We start from the raw sequence: 23,159 nt of genomic DNA, 5'->3' as shown, positions 1-23,159 counted from the left end.
ACCTTTTCCTCCAGCAGTATATAACAGTATTGATCTTTTGACTACCTTCATTAAAACCTCTTACGGCAGGGCATGGCATGTCTTCATTATTTCCAAACTCACTTGTCAAAAATATTCACCAAGAAAACAGGCTTCAAATAACATGTTCCCTGCCAGCAACATTTTGTGCAGCAGAGCACTTTGTGTTCAAGTCCCTCCTACTCAGAACAAAATGATTTCAGTGTTCTAAAGAGCGAGTTGGTACAGAGCTAAATCCATACTTAAAAGTGTTTCGTATACTAGCTTTCTGTTCTGTAACCCATGGCGACAAATAACCCGAGCTTCGTGTGAGGCAAGGTCTTACAAGGCCGAAACATGAATAGCTATTCCAGATAACTTTTTATCGGGAAGCAGCTGAAGTTTTAGATTTTATGCACACTGCCTTCCTATGACAGCTGGATCAGAAGTAGAATTTTGAACAGGAAATAGAGCAAGGAAACAGGAAATATAGTTACTAAATGGACAGTCTGTAACACATCAGATAGGGTTGTGGTCTTCATGCTTAGGAAAGCAGAGAGAGAGAATGTTGTTCCCCACCCTTGTCAGCAGAAATAAACAACAAATGACAACTATTTATAGTAGCTCTTTAGAATGGAGACAGGCCGCCTGACCTTCAAGTGCCAGGCCACTTAAAGCCTTGTTAAATTGACTTGTGAATCTGCCAGTAGTGCTGAGCTTTGAGAATTAGAGTGTAAACAGACATCTATATCTCAGAAAGTTTTTTTTAATGAAATGTCATTATGCTGTTGAAAAGGCAACCATTAACATATATATATCCCTACCGTTTTAACCACACTGGGTGGGATCCAATACTTTGAGTTGAATGAGTTCATGGGAGTGATGTTATTAGGTGGCTCATTCATCCAGCAGCTTCTCTATTTGTTCTAAAAGTCACTGCTGTTGGTCCAGGGACCCCGTTTCATGGGGCACAGGGGGCTGCAGCAAGAATCATCCTCATTTCCATTGCATGAGTGGACTAAATTTGAGCCCCACACAAAGAAAGAAGAGCAAGACATGTTGGCCCATTATGCATGGAGTGTTTTCCTTTGGCCTCTTCGCTCCACAGTGGGGTCATAGTGGGATCTCCTCATATTTTCTGTGGTCAGCACTGGGGAAGTGGCTGCCTCAGCTGGTGAGCCTGCAGTGGACATGCCAGGCCAGATCAACACTGGGGAGATGGATACATTAGCTGGGGGTGGTAATCAGCATTGGTGGGGTGGCTGCCTCAGATTGAGCATGGGGGGAGGTTCCTGGATTGGTGGGCCCCAGAGGCATAGCTAGGGGAAATGGAGCCTGGTGCAAAATCTGACTTTTGCACCACCACCACCCATGGGCAGCCGCTGTGATGCTGGAATCCACCCCCAAACAGCATCACTTTCAATGGTGTTTAAGCTAGGGAGCCCAGGTTCTCCTTTTAAATCCACCTTAAAGGGAGAATCTGGGGTCCCCAGTTAAAACAACATTGAAAGTGATGCTGTTTTGGGGTGGATTCTCCCCCACCCCAGTTATGGATCAGTTATGACCTGGTGCTTTCCTTAATAATAATATTAGAGGTATTTTGGCAGTTAGTTTCAAGGTTTTTGGTTACTTTTAGAACCCAAAATAGATTAGGAACTGGGACCAAGACACCTCATGAAGCATCTTCTCACATAAGAACCGTCTTTTGTAGTTAGATGATCTTGTGTTGATTGGCCAGGCAACCCTGAACAGAGTCATACCCTTTTGTCTATGAAGGTCAATGGGCTGGGAAGGGTGTCACTCTGCTTAGAAGACTCTGTAGTGGAGTCCAAGACTCTGATCAGAAAATATAATGTAAGAAGTAATGTTTGTATTCTGTCTTACATGGGGTCCACTAGTAGAAAGTTATATTTAGTCACACATTTTGAAAGAGCTACATTATTGACACACACCATCACACCAGAGGAAATTCTTTAGGTCATGGAATATTTGGCCAGTTCATCTGTTAGGAGAGAAAAGGTCTGGGCTTTTATTTCTAGTTTTTTTGGCTGGCAAATTTAGCTAAGATCACTTCTGGTGGACTGCACTATTCAGCAAAAGTTATCACCCTTTCTCAGTACTGGCAGGTAAACCTTGACTCCTTTGGCCAGCAGATGCTCTGCCACCCGAGAGAGCAGCCTGGTAGGGGGGGGGCAAGGGAAGGGGAGTGGGGGCAATTCTTTGTCACCCCATGTGACCAGCTGGCATGCGCCCAGGGACATGTGACCCCACATGTCCCTGTGAGTGCTTCACCTGTGCATGGCATCAGTACCAGTTTGCACCCTGATCTGTCTAAAGAAGACATTCAGAATTGCCCCATTTAATGTCCTTTGAATCATCTTTGATTTTTTTTCAACCAGGCTTCTGTTTTTTCTACCAGATAGATGAACTTTTTGAAGCCTATTGTATCCAAAGACGGCTCCGCGATGGTGCCAGCAAAATGAAGCAAGCCTTTGGGCTGTCTCCTGCCAGCAAGGCGGCTCGGGAGAGCTTGTCAGAAATCAACAAAAGTTACAAAGAGTACACAGAGGTACGCAGCGATCTATTTAACACACTCTTCACAAGGTTGAATTTGTCTCTGGTTACTGTGGGAATGGGAACTGCATTGTACAGGGAAAACATATTGTGAGATTGTTAAAGGACAGAATTCCATACCTTCCAATTAGTAGCCCCGGATAATAATTAAATATCGCAATGTACCACTTTTGCAAAGTCCGTTGCCTGTAATGTAGTTTTTCTTTTGTGAATATAGAGTTCCAAAGAAACATTTAGGCTTGTTGTAAGTCCACAGGGATTTGCTCACCATTGACAGTGGCTTTCCAGAAGTGTTGCAAGAGATTTCTAAGTGAAGATTTTCAGGCTGAACCTCTTCCTCCCCAAGGCAGAAAAATGGTTGCTTCCTCCATGACTTGGTGAAGAAATAAACCTAAGTCTGTGGACATTAGGGGAGGCAGCTGGGCCTGCTGACTCCGTGGACATGGAATGACAAGTTCTAGGGGTCCAACCCCATCACCCACGCCCACATACTCGACCATGGCCCCTTCCACACATGCAGAATAATGCACTTTCAATCCACTTTGAAGCTGGATTTTACTGTGCAGAATAGCAAAATCCACTTTCAAACAATTGTGAAGGTGGATTGAATGTACATTATTCTGCATGTGCAGAAGGGGCCCAAGAGTTCCTTCCTTCTCCTGTAGTTCAAACATCTACTCAAGGTTGCTTCAGAAATAGATATAATTCATTTTTATATAACAGTCTTTGGTTATAATGTCAGTCCTCTGTTTTCCCACACAGAACATGTGTACTATTGAAGGAGAGCTGGAGAATCTAATGGGGGAGTTCTGTATCAAGATGAAAGGTAATTGGCCTGTCTTTCCCCTTTCCTTCTCCTGCACAAGAAAGCAGAGCAAGAGCTGTAGAAAGACCTGAGAGCACAAACCAATTTAGATAAGAGGTTTGTTTTCTTTCTTCCACCCCTTTTGTTGTTGAAGCTTCAGAACCTCTCTCTGCCTTTCACCCAAAGGAAGCAGAAGCCGTTGTGTCTCCTGGAATATCAAGCTTTTATTCCAAAGGCCTTTCTTCTGGTTTTGAAGGGGATATAGGGTAATTCGGTCCTATCACACTTGCATCCTCAAAGCTAAACCAGTGGGATAATAAGTGGATGCTGCAAGTTTTGTCTATAACTTCGAACATCTCGATCAATAACTGATCATTATGTATTGATTTGAGCAGTTTTAGACCAGTTTTCTCTCAAAGGGAACCAAAGCAGCTTTCAAACAGGAAAAATCTAAATTACAAATAAATCTGGGCAGGTCCAGGTTTTCACAGGTGCTCGACTGCAAGCCTTGAACAAAGAGCCAGGAGGCCCTTTTCGTTCTAGACCAGGGGTAGGGAACCTGCGGCTCGAGAGCCGCATGCGACTCTTCTGCCCTTGCACTGTGGCTCCACGAGCTGAGCCGCCAGCCCCATCCTTGCCTGTCCTTCAGGCAGCAGGGCGGGCGCACCAACTGCCCACGGTCGGCTAGGCCGCGCTGCGGGCTTCCCCTCTCACCAGCCCCGTTGGAGCGGGGTGGGCGCTTTCCCGGCGGCCAGCAAGGCCGAGCCGCCAGCTTCATCCTTACCCGCCGTGCAGGCAGCAGGGCGGGCGCATCCATGCGCTTCTCAGAATGAGCGGAGTAAAAGGTTAAAAAACCCTATATATATAGTGTTATCTTTATTTTAAATGTCAAAAATTATTTGTGGCTCCAAGTGTTTTCTTTTCTCGCGGAAAACGGGTCCAAATGGCTCTTTGAGTGTTAAAGGTTCCCTACCCCTGTTCTAGACTTTCAGCTCATGCCAGAGGGTTCATGCCTCTGGCCCCACCCAGGCTACACACCTAGAGAAAGAGCAGAGAAAAAGTCAGGGCCCAGGATGCGCTTCACGTGCTGCCAGCCTGCTGCAACAAGTCAACAGGTTCTATTTCAGTTCACTCCTCTCTCACTGCTCGAGACGCTGAATTATTTCCCAGCCTTTATCAAAGTTAAAAGTAGGAGAGAGCTGTCTTGAAAAACCTTCCTAGAAATTAAAACATGATATATTTTTCCAACATGGAGCTTCACTGTTTTAGTCAGTGTTAATTCAGCAGCAGCACCAGCCCTTTGTTGGCATATAAGACAATACAGGTAAAATACAGAGGGTAAAAAAACCAAAAACCAGATTTAAAACAATCCCCAAAGAGGATAACAAAGAATCTCTTAATAACAGACTGACACAACAAAGTTAAAAAGCAGAACTATCCTTTAGGGTGTGTAATTTCTAGTAAAAACGTGGCCACCGATTCACAAACTACAAGATCAGGGTTATTTAGCAAGTATCTTTTGAGTATCTGAAATCCTGTCATAGTTCAAGGGAGAAGCATTTGCATATTTTCCACTAATTTCCTCATATTTAGTGCAATAGAAGAGGGAATGGGTTAAAGTTTCCAGTTGATTAGAGTTACAGGAGCAGAATCTCTTTGTGCCATATAGCAGTGCTGAAGGCAGAACATTGAACCTAGCCAATGATTTAGCTCTCCTAAGGCTAGGGTTCAGCATTATGCATATATAATCTGCAATGCATCCCCGTTTAAATGGTATCGAGGAGCTGTGAACATGTTTTGGATGCTGCTGCAAATAAGTGTTGAGATTCTGTTTCTAGTAATCTTTCTTTCAAACTGTTAAAGGCTTCATGCATGGGACAACATACCCAAGGATTCAATAGAAATGCCAATTTTCTCAGTTTTGTTTGTAATTATTGGGAGCTCAGTGTTAATTCAACCCATCAAATTAATATGTGCTAGTGGAACAAAAACACCTTTGTCAAAAAGAATCTTGTCCTTTTTGAGAGCATTGGCTAATTAGTAATTAATTGCTGAGAACTATTTTCCACCTTTGCTTCACACACGCACATATACATGTGTTGGTAAATAGCAGTGTCTTCACCAGGGAAACTAGAGCATGCTTTACATCTGTGGAAGGGGATAGCATTGGCATCCAACTCATCCATTAAGGCAGCAAGACTCCTTCAAGTTTGACTTTCTGTATCAGGGTTTTTTGAATTCAAAGAAAAATAAATCTGTAAACAGAAAGTGACTGTTCCTTCCACCCCAGACATACATTTCCATTTCTCTAAGGGCAAACTAAAATACCAATGCCTAAAATTCATGCAGTGTAAAGATTTAAAGATTTCTTTTCCTCAAATAGCTTGGTCCCAAACATTGTTCTTTGGAGAACACTGCATAGTAGCTGTGCTCAGGGCTCATAGTACTAGCAGGGGACAGAGGTCACTTTGTTCTTTGGCAGCAATGCTGGAACATAGCCTCCCCTCTCCCCAGCAGAAACTGAAATTATAGTAGCCATTGCTGCTGTTTCAGCCCTGAGGGGAAGTTTCTCTGAACAGGAAGTGTCCCTGCATCTTATCACAAGGCTTAAAAAGTTAGTCTTCCCACCTGTTAGCAGAATTTCCTGAATAAGATTTGCCCAAAATTAGGTTAAGCCTAGTGCAGCTCAATAGTTTTTCCCAGTTGAAATAAGGAATCTTCTTTCTCACTTCGTGATGACTGTAGAACCTTCCTTTCTGAAATAGGGCACTTTTTATCTGAATAAAGTTTTTTAAAATCTGCTTTTTAAACGTGCTGGTTTTCAGCTAGGATAGCACTGAACTGCAATGCTGTCCTAGCCTTCAGAAAAGTTTATCTGAACAGTATTAAATGAATAAGACCCTGATTTTGACATCGCAATAGACACAAATTGGTCATGTTTGGAACAATCCTAAACATGTCTGTTCTTCAGAAGTAAGTCCTGTGGTATTCATTGAGGCTTACACCCAGGAAAGTGTCATTAGGATTTAAGAATTGTGCTGAATTTATTGATATCACAAGGATCTGATCCTTCTGGCCACATGGATCCAAGTCACTGCTTGCAATAAAGGGAAATATCCTTTTCATAGCAAGTAGGGCTTAAAATGAGGCTATCATGCGTTGGTCACATTACGAAAAGACAATAATGCTAGAAAAAGATGGAAGCAGCAGGAAAAGAGGCAGACCCAACATGAGAAGCCACTCATGAGACGGTATTATTCTTGTAGTTTGCAAGACCTTAGCAAGGCTATTAACGATAAGACATTTGGGAGGACATTGATTCATAAGGTCACCAGCAGTCAGAAACAATTTAACTGTACTTAACACATGCATACATGCAGAGGAACTGATCTAGGGCTCTTGTTCAATCCCATGATTTCAGAAGCTGGAATGTTAAGTATACCAGCATATGGCTATACTCTTGTACTTTCCTTGGGCTAAAATACTCCCTGGAACAGCTCTGTTCATCAGTGCTGGAGTTAGGTCCTAGGCTAGGTCCTAGGCTCGTGGTGGTGAACCTATGGCACTCCAGATCATGGACTACAATTCCCATCAGCCAAATTGGCCATGCTGGCAGGGGCTGATGGGAATTATAGTCCATGAACATCTGGAGTGCCATGAGTTCGCCACCACGGTCCTAGGCTGTTCCACTTGTGAAGTCCCTCCTGAACCCCCACCTTCACAACTGTAGGAAGATTGGGTCCACAAAATGGGTCCGCTTCAGTGAAGTCCTGGAAGAACAAAATCAATACAGAAATCAATGCAACTGTCAAGTTACACTAGCATTGAGACAGTATTATTCTGATATAGAGTGCAAGGAAAATTACTGAAGGGTTATTTAGACAGCAAGTGTGAGAAAGGCCTATGACAGTGTCAAAAATATTATAGACCTTGGCCAGAGGCCCCCTAGATTTTGAGGCCCTGGGCCTCAAAAAAATCCAGCACTGCAGTGCATGGATGAAGTGAGGGCTGTTTTGGCCTGTGGGGATGTTTCCAGAAGTATCCATTTTTCACTGGCTTATATTTTCACTCCTACTTTTACTTGCTTGGAGGTGCATTTATTTGCAGTGGATGTCAACTGTGTGGGCAGCAGAGAGCAAGTTGGCATACTGAGGCATCAAAAGAGAGATGGAGCCAGCAGCAGAGTGCTAGTAAATGTAAATTATTTATAAATAATAAATAAATTAGCAAGTGGGAGGAAATATGAGCCCTGCAGAGGGCTGCATTGTTCTTCTACCTAAGAGCAGTGTGGGAGAATGACGGAACTGGGGGCTGACTTTCATAGGCAAAGCAAGAGTTCCTCTTAGCAACAGGAATGGCGCTACAGGACATAGTTACATCAAAATATATTGGACCAACCCTGAATATACTGGTGGTTGTAAGAAACATCATGTGACAATGGAAAGTAAATCAGTTCTTATGAATTGAGAATGTCAGCACTCGGGTGATTTGAGCTCTATTTCTGGATGTGACACAGAATTCCTGTGGCAAATATTTCTTGGTTGAAATGGAATAGGTCCGTGGTGGCGAACCTTTGGCACTCCAGATGTTATGGACTACAATTCCCATCACCCCCTGCCAGCATGGCCAATTGCCATGCTGGCAGGGGCTGATGGGAATTGTAGTCCATAACATCTGGAGTGCCAAAGGTTCGCTACCACTGGAATAGGTAATCCTCAGAACCACTGTGTGGGGACCAGGTTGTTCCAAGTGGTATTGGTGGAAATGGTGTTGCTGCAGTGCTTTGATGCTGTCATTAGTTAAATAATGGATAGCGGGGGTGTACTGCCCAGGGGGACATATGGGGTCAAATGTCCATGGGCTGCAGTCAGTTAGTCACATGGGGGGCGTAAAATTTCCCCCACACACCCATCCTCCCCCCCAGTCCATACACTGACTTCAAGACCTGTTGCAAAAAAAGTTTGGTCGTGGTGGGGGAGGGCGGCCGCCCATATGAGGGGTGGGGGGTGGAAAACTCAGATTTTGCACTGGGCTACATTTTCCCTAGATATGCCTCTGATGGTGGGTGCAGTCTTCACCGAAATTTGTTTGCCTCTACATTAATTTCTGTGTGAAATGTTAGTACTGTGTGATTTTAACTCTCAGTGTGAGAGTTCCTTTAAAGATCATTCTGCAGCAGATCTAGTTCAAATACCACTTTAGTTTATTCCATGGGGCTTGCATATGTATTGTGTGTTGTGAAAAAAACATGTTCTCTGCTGCCTTCTTAGAAAGGAGAGAACGGGGAAGGTCTTTCTCCTCCAGCTGACATTCATTTTAGGCACAGATGAACAGCAGTCGAAATCCCTGCACAGTTAAGATGTTCACTGTGTAGCTTTGAACAAGTTATTGCTCCTCAGATGAACAGACCTCAAAGGAGGGCTGTGAGGCTGAAAGGCTGCTGTAAGGTCCTTGGGGAAGAGGCAGGAAGCAATATTAGAAAAAGGTAGTAATTATGCATCAATTTAAAACAAGGAATGGCTGCTTGTGGCATGCTAATAGATGAAATCTTGCCGTGCCCAGTTGTAGGAATAAGTAATAATAAAGCATGTTTTTATTTTTTAAAAAAATTATGCTGCCAGTCCACGAACCTGTGGTGTTCCACAAAATCAAAACACAGGCAATGAAATCATAAATACAACAAACGTTAAGCTAAACACAGCATTCAGCATGGTCTACACAAAACAGCCGCTAGAAGCGGACTGGACGAAAAAGATGAGAAAGATGGAACAGTTCAAGTAAAGCCTGGGAAAAGAGAAGTCTTTGGGCCTGGTGCTTAAAAGATGGTAAAGAAGGCACCAAACAAACCCCAAGGGGAAGGGCAGTGGTGGGATCCAAAAATTTTAGTAACAGGTTCCCATGGTGGTGGGATTCAAACTGTGGCATAGCACCAATGGGGCTGGGCGGGACATGATGGGGGCGTGGCCGGGCATTCCAGGGGCAGGACATTCCTGGGTGGGGCTGTGGCAAGGACACAGCTGTTGCGCCAGTCCTTGGGTGGGAAACGAATGCACGCAGGCGCAGGCTGCCACGCACGCCGGTGCACCTCCTACTAGACTGCTTCAAGTTCTGCGTGCTACTGCAGAGAGGAGGGGCGTAACTAAGGCAAAAATCTCGTGGCAAAATCACCAATTAGTAACCCCCTCTCGGCACACACAAATAATTAGTAACCTACTCTCGGGAACCTGTGAGAGCCTGCTGGATCCCACCTCTGGGGAAGGGTGTTTCAAAGGCAAGGTGCCCGTGCTGGTTGTCATTGTCATCTGCTTCAGGTACAGATACAGAAAGGTACAGAAAGAATCTTCTTAGCTGGTGGGGGTGGGGAGGATGGACAATATGTAAGGAGGCAGGTCATCTAGTGGTTAATATATTTTCAGAGCGTTTAAGCCACCTGTCCAAGTGTCCAGTGAATTCTTACTTCAGACTAATTTTATAGACTCTTCAAAGGCTTCTAGTAGATGAGAATAAGTATTCCGTGGACTGTGGAGATGAATACATTCTCTAAAGGTGATTAGGAAAAGCTTTAGTCAAAGGAGGTTGTGGGGAACTGTTGCCATCTACAGGTAGAAAGCAGCAATGCTATGCAGAAGCACTACACATACACCCTTCGTTCACACAATTGACATTTGTTACTGCACCCATAAATGTACTTTTGGATGCCAGTTCAGGAATGTAGAAGGTTGGGGGTGATCAGGGCAAAAAAGCCACATGCAGTATTACTGAGATTGTCCTACCAAGGCGGACTGGTTGAAACCCACCACTGTGTTCATGCTGACACTACGATCATGTAAATTAAAAATAAGAATCTGTCAGTGTACATAGGTTTTGGGAATGGGGGTTTCCAGTATGTATATCAACACTGATGTTGCCAATGGAGCTCTTATTCGTCTTCGTTTTAATCTGGACTTTCTCTGAGCTCTACTTATTTTGCCTCATTAACATCTAAAACATAACCATCTAGAACCCCAGGTACTCTCTGACACCCATGGATGGAAATTCTCCTTCGCTGTGGTAATGGGTGCTGCAGAGACAGCTGGAGTGTTTCCCATAATATGCAGGACTGTGACTCATTGGAACAGTGAAGCCCCTGAAAAAAGGAAAGCTAGTTTTCATGAATGAGGTTGCGTGTGAAATGCTGGCGTCCTATTTGAAGGTGCTTTGAATTGGTGTGGGGAGTTTATTTTGTTTTGGATAGCAGCAGTAGAGGCCTTGGGCTCTAGTAAGAAGTCAGATCTTGCCAGGGTGGTGAAAAATTAGGCCTTTAGAATACAAAATAATTTAATTCCTTGAGTAGCCCAACAATCTCATCATGTATCCCATTTACTCTAGGTACAGAAAAATAAATCAGATATCCATCCTTACCATTTTCTGAGACAAAGCCGATGAAAGAATTGGTTGGAGCATCCTGTATCCTCCCCAACTTGTGATATCCAACTTATTCTATCAATAGCTTAAATTCTTTGGGAATGGTGTGTAATGTCAGGGATCAGATTCCAGGAATCCAGCTATTGATATGAGCAAAAAAAAAAGGGGGTATAATCCATTCTTCTGAAACAGATTTCTAATGTTGTTGGCATCTAGGTCTGGCTGGCTTTGCTCGACTTTGTCCTGGAGATCAGTATGAGGTGAGTAACCTTGGGGTTTTTTTTCTAAAGTCACTTCCATCAAGTTCAAAGTCTTCCACATGACATTTCCTCTTGTATTCACATCCTGTACAGCAAGAAAGATCCACTATTCTCTATTTATGGATGAATGCACTCAAAGCCTTTCCCATGTACAGATCGGTCCCGGAGAGCTGATGGATGGCTAGCAAGATAACAACAGATCTTTCTTTAACTTTGTTTGGAAGAGTGTCAGCCTTTCTCTCAATATTTTGTTCTTGGCTTTCATTTTCTTCATCGCGTGATTCTCGTATCCAGTTAAGATAGGCTGGCTAGAGCAGATCAATTAGAACAGTCAAAAACTAGCATGGCTGAAATCCAGAATACAATCACTGTCCATGGCTCAACTACAGTGTGAGTCTGTGCTTGTGTAGTGATTTTGCTTGGAAACGCATGATTTATGTGGAAATCCCAGCTTTACAAACTTGCACCGTGTCCCTAAACAAAAGCAGACCTCTCCTGAAAGTAGATATCTCCCCCCCCCCTTTGAACACAGAGCCCCAAAATGAAGACATGAAATTAAGATATTGGACGAAACAAGTGTCAGTTTTATTAATAGCAAATCTGGAGCAGCCAGACCCAATTTATAACTCTAATCCCCATTCCCTGTAACCAACATTTAAATCTCCGGTGGCTTTGAACACTGAGCAAATTTGTACCTGGCACAAGCAAAGCCTTTCAGCCCTGCACACCAACCTATGTGCTGAGAGGTACTAAGCAGCTTGGAGGCACAGGTTGGATGGCCTTAAAGTTAATGTTTCCCTGCTCCAAAAGAACTACTTTACCAATCATCCAAGGCCGATCAGTTTTAAGGGATCATTTTAACTAACCCTCTGTTCACTTGTCAGGTGCCTCAGGAAACTTACCACTAAACCCTGTCCTTTCCCCCCAGTGTTACTCTTTACCAGCCAAATTGATGATCAGATGAACTAAATCCTCCCAGAGCTAGTTCTGACCACTTAGCAACCAAATGATCTTCCACTGATTTATGTCAAATAGGAGAGTCCACAACAGTGACATCTTGCAGCTAAGACCTGGGGCAGCTTTATATGTTGTATTCGACAATAGTCTCACCTGATTGGCTGGCTTTCCAAAGCAATCCTCACATTCTAGCTGTTGCTGGTTTCATGCTCCCTTCCTTAGAAGGGATCTGCACGAAACTGCCACCATGCATATGCATAAGCAAGAAGTATAGTTCTAGTATTCTGGTACTATGTGGTACAATCTATTCCACTAGTTCTGGAAAAGATTACAAGTGATACAGTAAGACCTACCCTGAAAATAAGCCCTAGCATGATTTTCGGGATTGTTGGAGGATGCTAGAAATATAAGCCCTACTAAAAAAAATAAGCCTTAGTTACAGATTCCCCGGCGCAGCTGACCTGGTCAGGTGGGGGTGCAAAATCATGGGGGGAAAAAGACACCCCCTGAAAATAAGCCCTAAAGCATCTTTTGGAGCAAAAATTAATATAAGACCCTGTCTTATTTTTGGGGAAACAGGGTAGGGCTTGCAAGAGGACAGCCAGGAAAACAACTTATCAGCATTTGTAGTATCTCATATATACCTTGTAGCAATAGACATCCACCAGATTGCTGGGATTCTTATTTTTCTTTGTTTCGAGAATAAGAGCGGGTGACAGGATGAATATGTGGGCTTTGGGAACACAGGGGAGGTTTTGTGTGCATTGTTTGTGATTTTGTAATCCTAGTCCTTCTGAGATGGTTTATGGTCCGTCTCATGCTGTCTGATTAAATTTGTTTCTGTACTTTGTAATCTGTCTTGCATCTCAGCAAGAAAGGCAGGCTACAAATGAAGTAAATAGATGCAACACAACTCCTCTTTTTCACAGATTTTCATGCGGTATGGCCGACAGAGGTGGAAGCTGAAAGGCAAAATAGAAGTCAACGGCAAGCAGAGCTGGGATGGAGAAGAAATGATCTTCCTCCCCCTTATTGTTGGGCTAATCTCCATTAAGGTATCAATACAAATGTTGTTACTAAAATGTGTCAATGAAGTTAATTAATAGGTAATGGGCAATGCCACCCAGATCCCCCAAATATATAAATGCCTCTATGTTCTTAGGTGGGATTCCAGGTTTCCATCAGTTATTTTTTGTAATGTATTGCTTAGAGATCAGCCAGACAAAAAATCCAGTGAATGCTTTCCAGGAGTACGCCTGGTTTCTTGTAGCATCTAGAGATCACTTGGGTGTGACCAGAAATAATCACAGATTAAACATCATGATAGAACTTTCACATCATCTCAAACATTTTAGACCCATCAACTTTTGAGCGATCAAATGATGAAAGCTCAAATGGTTATGTTTGAAAGAAGCCAGCCCTTGGAGGATAAGGCAATTTTAGTGAGGTATCCAACTTTATGAATATCTCTACTGCAGCACAACATCATTTTCATCCTCAAGAATCCTTGGCCCCTTCCGCACACGCAAAATAATGCGTTTTCAAACCACTTTCACAACTGTTTGCAAGTGGATTTTGCCATTCCGCACAGCTTCAAAGAGCACTGAAAGCAGTTTGAAAGTGCATTATTCTGCATGTGCGGAATGAGCCCTTGATTCTTGTGTTTATTTATTATGGTGAGGATCCGGAGAACCTCATGAGGAGAGTTAGAGCATTTCCACAGACTCACAGGATGTTCCAGTTGATGCTTCAAGTTGAAATGCCAATACTGTGTTGAATGCTGCACTTGGTATAGTGGCAGAATAAGGATTACAAGTGCAATACAAGCAGGGTAAAAGTCCAATAAATGAAATGAAATGGAATTAGTAGGGGAAAGGAAGATGCCCAGAGAGAACTGATGCACATGCAGAAAGACTCAGGAGTACTTTGGATCCAAGCTTGTATCTCTAAATATATGTTAAGCAGCAGTATTAGTGGTTTACAATTAATACACAAAATGAATGATTCTTAGTTAGAGGCAGCAATTTAGACTTGTCAGATTTGCAGAAAATCCTAACTGGGTCTGAGAAGCTGGCTAATGCTGAGAACATGCCTTGCATTTTTTCCTGCTTTCTTTAGAATATGCAATTAAATTGTTCCACGTTTTTATCTTTATAATACATAAAGATCTATTTCCTTTGCCCTGGTACACTTGCAGCCCCATCCAAACCCAGAGGCTGTAGGACGTGGCACCAATGTGGCCCCACCCCACTACCTCCAGGAGGGCTTTTAGGCGGCAAGGGAGCTTGGGAAAGGCCCCCCACACACAAACACTAGAAAGCTGCACAGGGCTAACAGGACTTACATTGCCAAAAGGGTGGCATAAGTCTGAGGGCTGGGGTGCTGTCCTGCCCCTCCCCCCATGCTGGCATCTGAGCAGGATGCCACCGCAACCCCACCACAGCCTGGACTTCTGAGTTCTGCAGTGGTGGGGCTGCGGGACAGGCAGCTGCCAGGGTGTGTGCTGTCTGAGTCAGCAAGGTCGCATCACTCCCTAAAGCCCCTTTGCACCCCCACTTTGGATGGGGCTGAAAGATTGATAATGGTCTCTTTGATTAGCAAGTTCACCATTGAATAAGAACCGGAATGCCTGGCAGCCTTGTCTAATTTTGTGCCAAGTTATTTTATAGCCCAAGTGCTGAATGAGAACACAACTGCACAGCTGATAGACAAACACACAAAAGTTATCATTGTACATGTCTTATTGACAAGTGAGAGACGAAGGAGACCGGACTTTGTTTCTATCTGAGAAAGGAGGGGGGTAAGCAAGATGACACTGGAGGTTGACGAACAGGTGCATACCTTACTAAAACGGGACATTCTACAACCACTCCTGCATCTTCCCCAAAGGGTGCAACATCTCAATCCAAACTGGCTTCCACTCAGCCAGCATAATAGACAATTTTATTTATTTACTTCTTTCATACACCTTTTATTCCTTTCCTATTGAGACTCAAGATGGATTACAGAATTTTAGAAAACAACGCAACAAAAACAGTATCATACGTACTATGAGTAATTCAATAAAACTGCCTAATTTTCTTCTTTTTCTTTTTTTGCACTACAACCCTATTCACTTTCTAAAAATACTGCCGTGAACTATTCTGTTTTGCACGTTCTGCAGAATGGTAGAAATGTGGGAAAGTGTTCCTTTCTAAGCATTTTTCTTACATTTATACATGAACTTCAAGTACAAGTGCTGATTTATTCTTCCGCCCCCAAAAGGTGTGATGTTGCCAGGTAGCCAGAACAGCCGCCACTGAGCGGTACTTTTGAACTAACATGCTCTTAAGATATAATTATTCCATTCCTATTCATTAACACTCATTCTTTTTTCCCTCAGGTCACAGAAGTTAAAGGCCTTGCCAATCACATTCTGGTGGGAAGCGTCACCTGTGAAACGAAAGAGTTGTTTGCTGCTCAGCCTCAGGTTGTTGCTGTGGACATTAATGACCTTGGCACGATAAAGCTGAACCTGGAAATCACCTGGCAGTAAGTAAAGTAATTCTTTTAGTGTGTCACTCTGTCATTTCAGATCTAAGGGAGCTTGCTGTGTTAATCTCTTACGATAAAAACAAAAAGAAGTCTTTTGCACCTGGAAAGGTAAAGGTATTCCCCTGTGCAAGCACTGGGTTATTACTGACCCATGGGGTGCCATTATGTCACAACATATGCTAGCATGGCCAATTGGCAGGGGCTGGTGGGAATTGTAGTCCATGAACATCTGGAGCGCCATAGGTTGGCCACCCCTGTTAGGCAAACTGTGTGTATGATTTGCCATTGCCTTCCTCAGTCATCTGCACTTTACCTCCAGTAAGCTGGATTTTACTCACCTCAGAAGAATGGAAGTCTGAGTCAACCTTGAAACTGACATGGAAACTAGTGAGGAAGCATCTTGCAGAATTAACATAAATCCCGCAGGGCCCTGGTCTCATTAGGCATCACGTTTTGCCAGCCCAGGGCCAGAGCCAAGAAAGCCTGGCTCTTGTTTTGGACAGCTAGATAGATTTCGGCCAGGGATCATCAGTAAATTGTTACTTGCTGAGCATAATGCTCTCTGGGGGATTAATTGAGATAGGCAATCTTGCAGGTATGACAGTCCCAGGCCATTTAGGGCTCTGAAGGTTAGCACCAAAACCTTGTACCCCTGAAGGTAGTCCCTTAAAGACCACCAGGACTTCTGGAGTATAAGCTTTTGAGAGTCAAAACTCCCTTCATCAGATACCAACACAGCTATCCATCTAAACAGTCCTAGGAATGTCACTGGGGAGAGTCTGGTTGCCCCTCTGTGCTAGTAATCTGGAATGAAAAGGAAACAAATTGTCCTTGTCATAGTAATTTTGTTTAATGAGAAGCTTCTGATTTGCAGCCCGTTTGATGTTGAGGACATGACCCCATCCACAAGCAACGCAAACAAAGCATCTGCTCTCCAAAGAAGGATGTCCATGTACAGTCAAGGCACTCCGGAAACACCCACTTTCAAGGACCACACATTCTTTGTAAGTTGCTTGTGGCCATTTCATATATATTTGGAAAAATCTTCATTATCTTAGCAAATACAATTAGTATTTTTTTTTTGAGGGGAGTCGCACCATTTTTTAAAGTGTGGTAGTTACATTTTGATGACCTTCCAATCTTTTTGGGGTGATAAACATGCTTCTAACATTGCATCCTAATAATTGCTAACTATGCATGTATCAGTTAACTCATCCCCACTTTCCCGATTGCCTGAATTACCGTAATATCTTTGTAAATTTCACCACAGGATGGCAAAATCTTGAGGCCATTTTGAGCCATGTATTGTACAATCACCTATGAAAAGTGATCTAGGGCACATTCATAAGCAGGTCTACTAAAAATCCTTCTTGGGTCTGTTGAAAGGGGCTACTCCCAGGCACGTGTTCTTATGATTATACCATTAGTGAACTAACTGCCCCCTTTTTGCCTTAACGGTTGAAGAAATGGCTACATCCTCCTCAAGACAGGCTCCAGTTTTCCATTGTAGATGCTCTCCAAGACACTTTCTTTGACAAGCTGCGTCGCAGTCGCTCCTTTAGTGACCTGCCATCTCTCAGACTGAAGCCTCGAGCGGGGCTAGAAAGATATGTGAGTCTGGACAGTGGGAGCTCTCTTTGCACTGAATGATCTTTTTTGCCAATGCTCAAGCAGTTCTCTGTTTTCTTGCATGCCACCGACCTCAGTAGAGATATCTGGTTTGCTGACTGAGTGTTGAGGGAATTTGTTAAAGTATTATTATATGTCCAGTTGGGCATTATCTGTTATTATAAGGAAGTTCTTGACATGAGTTTGAAAACACTTAAAGGCCAAATATAACAGGCCAAATAGCAAGCTCTTTATTAGTATTAAGTGCTGCTGGCTGACTGCCTATTATTTTCAAAATATATACTTCCAGATTTTTTTTAAAAAAAAAACCTTAAAATAGAAACCAATTTGGTTCATAGGCAAAATAAAATAAAATAAATTGGGTGTAATCTCATCAGTTTTCACACGTTAATCTCTTGGACAGAATCATGTCATAGAAGCATAGAATCATAGAGTTGAAAGAGACCACAAGGGCCATCCAATCCAACCCTCTGCCATGCAGGAACACACAATCAAAGCCCAATCAAACATCTGAAGGTTTTTAAACAGGTTCACCACCTGAAGGTCCACCACGGTCCGAGGCAGCGTATTCCACTGTTAATATAATGATCTTAATTTAAGCTGCTTAATTTTCTCTTGCATTATCATGTGACCAAGTGTAAGGAACACTTTAGATCCTAGGCATCTGCCCTGCAGAATTTGCTAACAGATGCAATGTTCTGTTGGTGTTCACTTTTTTCCAAACACTTATTTTCTAATAGATACAATCTGGTCAGCAAAATACAAGATCTATCTGCGTTCTCTTTGTGCATGAAGTGTTGTGAATTTGTAGTGCCTTTTCTGCCCCAAGACTTGTCTTTCCTATACTAATGCTGGTTCCATTCTGATATTTCATTCTGTTACTTTCAAAAGCAGGATAATAAAAAGACAAATTTCTTTTGCAGCTCCACAGAGACCTGACTTTAACTTCCATTTTCTGTCAGTAGCAGCTTAAAATTAATTATGTTGGGAGCCGGCTTTAATATTCTGTGGAAAGACACTTCGCTTTTTATCTTTAACGGTTCTTGCTGTGTTTGCAGTCAAATTTACATGATGATGTCTTTGAAAATGGGACAACGGAAGTTGAGCAACGACCAGTGTCTATCTGCTTCAACGGCATTTCCAATGGACATTGCACTCAGTCATCCAGTTCAATTGGTTCCTCTTCTGATATGGATAATTTTAATCCTGAAATTACTATCACGCTTCCAGAACGGAATGGGCAGAAGTCATCAAAAACTCACGCCGTGGATAATATTAGTACCAGCTCATCAGTGGACTCCACACCCGAATCAAAGGACTCAAAGTCACAAGAACCCATGCCAGTTAGTGAGGGGGAAAAGATTTCTAATATAGATTCTGAAGTTTGCCAAACATCTCCAGCTTCCAGAAGCAATAACCTTTTCCTAGATAACAGTCCCCCAGTATCTCTTCTACAGGACACAGATGAATTATCGGAGCTCAAACCTGTGGAATTGGACACTTTTGAAGGCAATATCACTAAGCAGCTTGTAAAAAGACTCACTTCAGGAGAAGGTCCAGCCACACCAGAAAAACTGCACTGTGAAGGATCAATCAGTGGAGAATCCAACAGCTATAAATCCTGTATAGATGGAAGCCTAGAAGAAGCATTTCAGGGGCTGCTTTTAGCACTTGAGACTCATAAAGAACAATTTAAAGAATTTCAGGATTTGGATCAAGAAGTAACACACCTGGATGAAATTCTCAAAGTAAGTTCAATTTGAGGTAAAAAATGTTTGGCTTCAGATAAAAAAATGAATGTTAATCTCACTCGTTATAAACAATGGAGTACAATATAGACTCTGTTACCTAAACCACAGTTATCTAAAATTACTTACAATGAGGGAAAATGTACACTGACGGTGAACAGAGTCCATGCATTGGATACAGAATTGCAAAGTAGCTTTAAAATAATAAAGGTGATGTTTTGGTCACAAATAATACACAAACCAAGAGAGATAATCAAAATGAAGGTCAGATAACCAACTGGAAGGGCAACCGTATGTGTTGGAAAGCCAACACGTAAAAATGCCACTGGATTTAACTCAATCTATCTCGTCCCCCTTTCAGTCAGGTCAGTGTGTTTTGGCTGAGCCCATGTGAATGAGCTTCTTTTCTGTGACTTGGAGGAGCCGGCAACATGGAAGGAGAGGAGAGGGGTAATGCATAGATGGCAGGCTGTGAGAAGTGGGAAGGCAGGCTGGGAGCTGAGAGAAGATGTCTGGGGCAAAATTGTGCTAACTGGCAAATCTGACCCGCTCTGGCAGTGAAGCAAATTAAAATCATGCTAGAAGTGGTCTCGCTTGCCGCAGAGAGAATGAAAAGTGAAAGCAGGGCTCCAGAATATACATCTGTACAAGAAATCTTGCTGTGACAGACATTCGCCCCCATTGTGCAACCGACACTTTGTGCATAATCAGCCATTGTCTCCCTAATTTCCTTACAGCTGTTTTCTTATTGTTCTCCATTAAATAATTCTCCGTAAGTCACAGCACCGAAAGTAAAATAAGCTTGCATATAAGCCACAGTGGTACAGGCAAATATAGTCAATTCCATTTTCCAACCTATTATTAATATGAAGCTATGAAAACGATATAGGCCAAAAGGTTTTACTTACCCAGTCTTTTTCTTTGGGCCTTCATTTTCCCTTGGGTATTGCAGTGCAGACCACCCGAAAACCAGAGCAGATCACCCAGTGTAAGCCTAACCGTTGAAAGCGCTTTGGAAAGCTTTGATTTCTTAAGCACTTATGACTTCGAAGAGGATGAAGGCGGCATGGATCAGCTTTGCAATGGCGGTGGCCAAGGGTCTGACTGTGTCTTCTCAGACTCCGAGACTGAGAATAACAGGTAAGAAAGTCTTAGCCGGAAGTTCCTCCGAGATCGAGGTGGCCTATGCCGCAGGGGTGGCCAGCAGAGAGGGCACTCACAAAATCCAAACTCTTCATCTTCTTCTGTGATGGGAGCAGCTATTACCTGCAGAAATAAAGGTGATCCCTCCATGTATCTTCTGAAGCATCTCTTGCTGCAGTGAGTTGAAGGGAAGTCAGGGCTGGTGGTTTGGTTTTGGGAAGAGGTGGTCTGGGGAACTGGGCACCAGGAAATCTGTTGATACCAGAGTGCCAAGTTAAGAATTGCTGCTCTGATATACCTCTTGAATGCAGTAAGACGCTGCAAGGCAAAGGTGTCTCTACAGAGAAGAGTTCTTCAGTCTGTTGCACAACCCTGGCTAAGGCATGAAAGTTCGAGCACCTCACTCAAGCCCTGGTGTGCAGAAGTGGATTAATAATGGGGAGAACCCCGCAATTGTTCATATAAAGGAGCTGTCTCTATATCTTATGATCGAGTATAAAATAAGTACCACTATGTAATCCCAAAGCTGCAGCTTTTCTGTGGAACTATTGCTTTTGAAGTTACAGTTAGAGGTGTGATCTTACATCCAGAAAACTCAATAGCTTTGGCCCCTTCCGCACACGCAAAATAATGCGTTTTCAAACCGCTTTCACAACTGTTTGCAAGTGGATTTTGCTATTCTGCACAGCTTCAAAGAGCACTGAAAGCAGTTTGAAAGTGCATTATTCTGCATGTGCGGAATGAGCCATTGATTCTGGTCAACCCAGAATCAAACCTGTTGAAAACTCCTTAACAGGAGGAGTAACAGACCTGTCTTCTCATGCTTAAGTAACTCAATCTCATTCTATTGAAGATCCTGAGAATCTGATAACATCACAGCTGCTGATTTGAAACGTTAAAAACAATTACATTGCAACATCTGTTGGTTACAAGCACAGATGCTCTTCTCAAATATTCTGCAACCTGTATTTCACTGCAAACACTTAACTATTTAAGCAGTGGGATTTGGATCATCCTATAAAAAAGAAAGGCTGAACTTGTGTTTGTGTCCTTGGTATGTCTTAAACACCAGAAGAAATCATCATCTCTTCTCCTTCCACAACTTCCATTTTTGATTCCTCGGCTGGCAATTGATCACATTTTGGTGAAGCAGTGACAGATTGGGTCTTAATTAAATAACTTTTGAAACCACAAATCTATAATTCAGTTAAATCCCAAACGACTTGGCAAAGCATTTTGTGAACAGGCCAAGATTTTCTTAAGGGTGGGGGGGGGGGAAGGGGAGGTTAGAAAACAAGTTCTTATGAAGTCTGATTTTCAAAGACTTCATAGTGAGAACTTTGCACAAAAGAGGTATTGTTTCAGAAAAACAAGTATGCCACTGTGGAAGCAATATATTCTTTAAATGCAGACATTTACTTGGCTTTTGCTACCTTATCCCACTGCCAATTTGAGATATGATGCATTCATTAAAAGGTTTTTGGCCTACCGAGGGCGGTTTGGTTACCGGTCGGTGCTTTCAACAATTCCTCTTTTGCATGATGTTAGTCGTGTCAAGCTACATGAAAAGAAAATCAGGTTGCTCGCTTACCTCCTGGCTTGAACAGTTACAGGTCAGAACACCCAGAAGCCAGAGGGCATCTCAGTGAAGCACTGACAGAAGACTCAGGACTTGGAACCAGTGTAGCTGGAAGCCCTCTGCCATTAACCACAGGGAATAAAAGCCTTGATCTCGCCATAGTCAAGCACTTGCAATATTGCACACAGCTTGTTCAGGTAATACTCTTGTCTAGCTATACATTTGATAGATTATTTTTGGACACATGTTTGCATCCAGCGCATAGAATTTTGCCTGCTCTTTGTCACATTTAAATTCTTGTTTGTACTGCTGGGCATCTCTGGGTTCTTCTGTGCTGAACACTGGGTATTTTGTAGCACAGTTGTCCCTTCCACATCGTGACTTTCTACATCACAGTTTTGGTTTCTCCAGAGGTGTATGGGGAGAAAATGGCGCCCGGGGACAACACCTCCTCTGGGTGTCCCCCAGTCCCGCATCACCCCCCAGTCCCCCCGCCCCCCCCCTGCAGGCTGCCTTCTGCCCTACCCAGTTCCTGGGAAGGGCAGAAGCCAGCCTGCAGGGAGGTAGGGTAACGAGGTGGGGGGCCCAGGAGGCAGCCTGCCACCCAAGTGCCCGTCCAAGCTGCCCCTGCTGTTGCACCCAGGGTCATTTGACCCCCCCGTCCCCATGAGTGGTAAACCCCTGGGCTTATTGCATGTTGGCGCTGGACCCCACACTGCTCGTTTCAACAGCCACACTGATGCTGTTTGATGAAAAAAGTCCGCAGACACCATCTTGCTGGCCCAACAGTCTTTGATTCACATTGCCCCACTGCACAAAGGAACACTACTGCACAAAGGAACCTCATAAACATTTTAAGTGGTTGTCCAGATCGTGGGGGGCATTGTGCCCCTAACCCCAGTGATGTGGAGGAGACAATTGTACTCATATGCAGAAAGCAGTGCAAGAATAAAACACTTGAATCATACACAAGGGACAAAGGCAGGTTCTCTGTGGCCCTTTTGGCACAGAAGGTTTGCTCTGGAATTACTGCAATGCGCATTGACATCCCAACCTTTTTGTTGCTGGTTTGTCGCTTGACATCATTCGCACTTCGGCTGGTTGTTCTGGAACTGCATCTGAATCCAGAAACCCCGATAGTTTGCATTGCCATGGAATGCGATGCAAATGAGAGTTCTGATTGGCTGCTTGGCCGTTCCTGGGCGTGTCGTTTGTGACGTTTGGCTCTGTCATCATGTTGTCACGCTGTGATGTGGCCACGAGATGACAACACGCCAATCTTCTCATTGGCTGACATTACCTCGAGATGTCTCGCGTTGAGTGTGCCGAGGCGCTGTCCCTCGACACAGCTTCGGGAGAAATGCCCACTACACATTCCGTCGCTCTGAGCTGGTGTGGCAGGTTAACACTTCTTCTCCCCCCCACAAAAAAAATCTGCTCCAGCTCTTCAAAGTAAGGCATGGTCCGAGGACCATTACCGGAAGTCTTGTTGGGCTGATTAACTCTTTTGAAGTCACGTTTTAAAGTGT

At 43.4% G+C, this 23,159-nt stretch overlaps 1 protein-coding gene across 4 annotated transcripts in view; it reads left to right on the top strand.

Moving 5' to 3' along the window:
- Window positions 1-23,159, top strand: part of RIPOR2 (RHO family interacting cell polarization regulator 2) — a 128,729-nt gene that overhangs the window by 93,925 nt on the left and 11,645 nt on the right. For 3 of the 4 annotated variants that reach the window (XM_048508189.1, XM_048508190.1, XM_048508191.1), the window contains exons 7-15: window positions 2,417-2,566; window positions 3,334-3,397; window positions 10,997-11,040; window positions 12,927-13,052; window positions 15,380-15,528; window positions 16,406-16,535; window positions 18,219-18,908; window positions 19,861-20,048; window positions 21,659-21,827. In XM_048508189.1, coding sequence (XP_048364146.1) covers window positions 2,417-2,566; window positions 3,334-3,397; window positions 10,997-11,040; window positions 12,927-13,052; window positions 15,380-15,528; window positions 16,406-16,535; window positions 18,219-18,908; window positions 19,861-20,048; window positions 21,659-21,827 — 1,710 coding nt within the window. Of the gene's footprint in view, window positions 1-2,416; window positions 2,567-3,333; window positions 3,398-10,996; window positions 11,041-12,926; window positions 13,053-15,379; window positions 15,529-16,405; window positions 16,536-16,995; window positions 17,143-18,218; window positions 18,909-19,860; window positions 20,049-21,658; window positions 21,828-23,159 lie in introns of all 4 variants that reach the window. The other variant, XM_048508192.1, reaches the window with a different exon arrangement.

The sequence above is a fragment of the Sphaerodactylus townsendi genome, linkage group LG09 (assembly GCF_021028975.2).
Source record: "Sphaerodactylus townsendi isolate TG3544 linkage group LG09, MPM_Stown_v2.3, whole genome shotgun sequence".
Lineage (NCBI taxonomy): Eukaryota > Metazoa > Chordata > Lepidosauria > Squamata > Sphaerodactylidae > Sphaerodactylus > Sphaerodactylus townsendi.
This window is presented reverse-complemented; position numbering and strand designations above follow the sequence as displayed.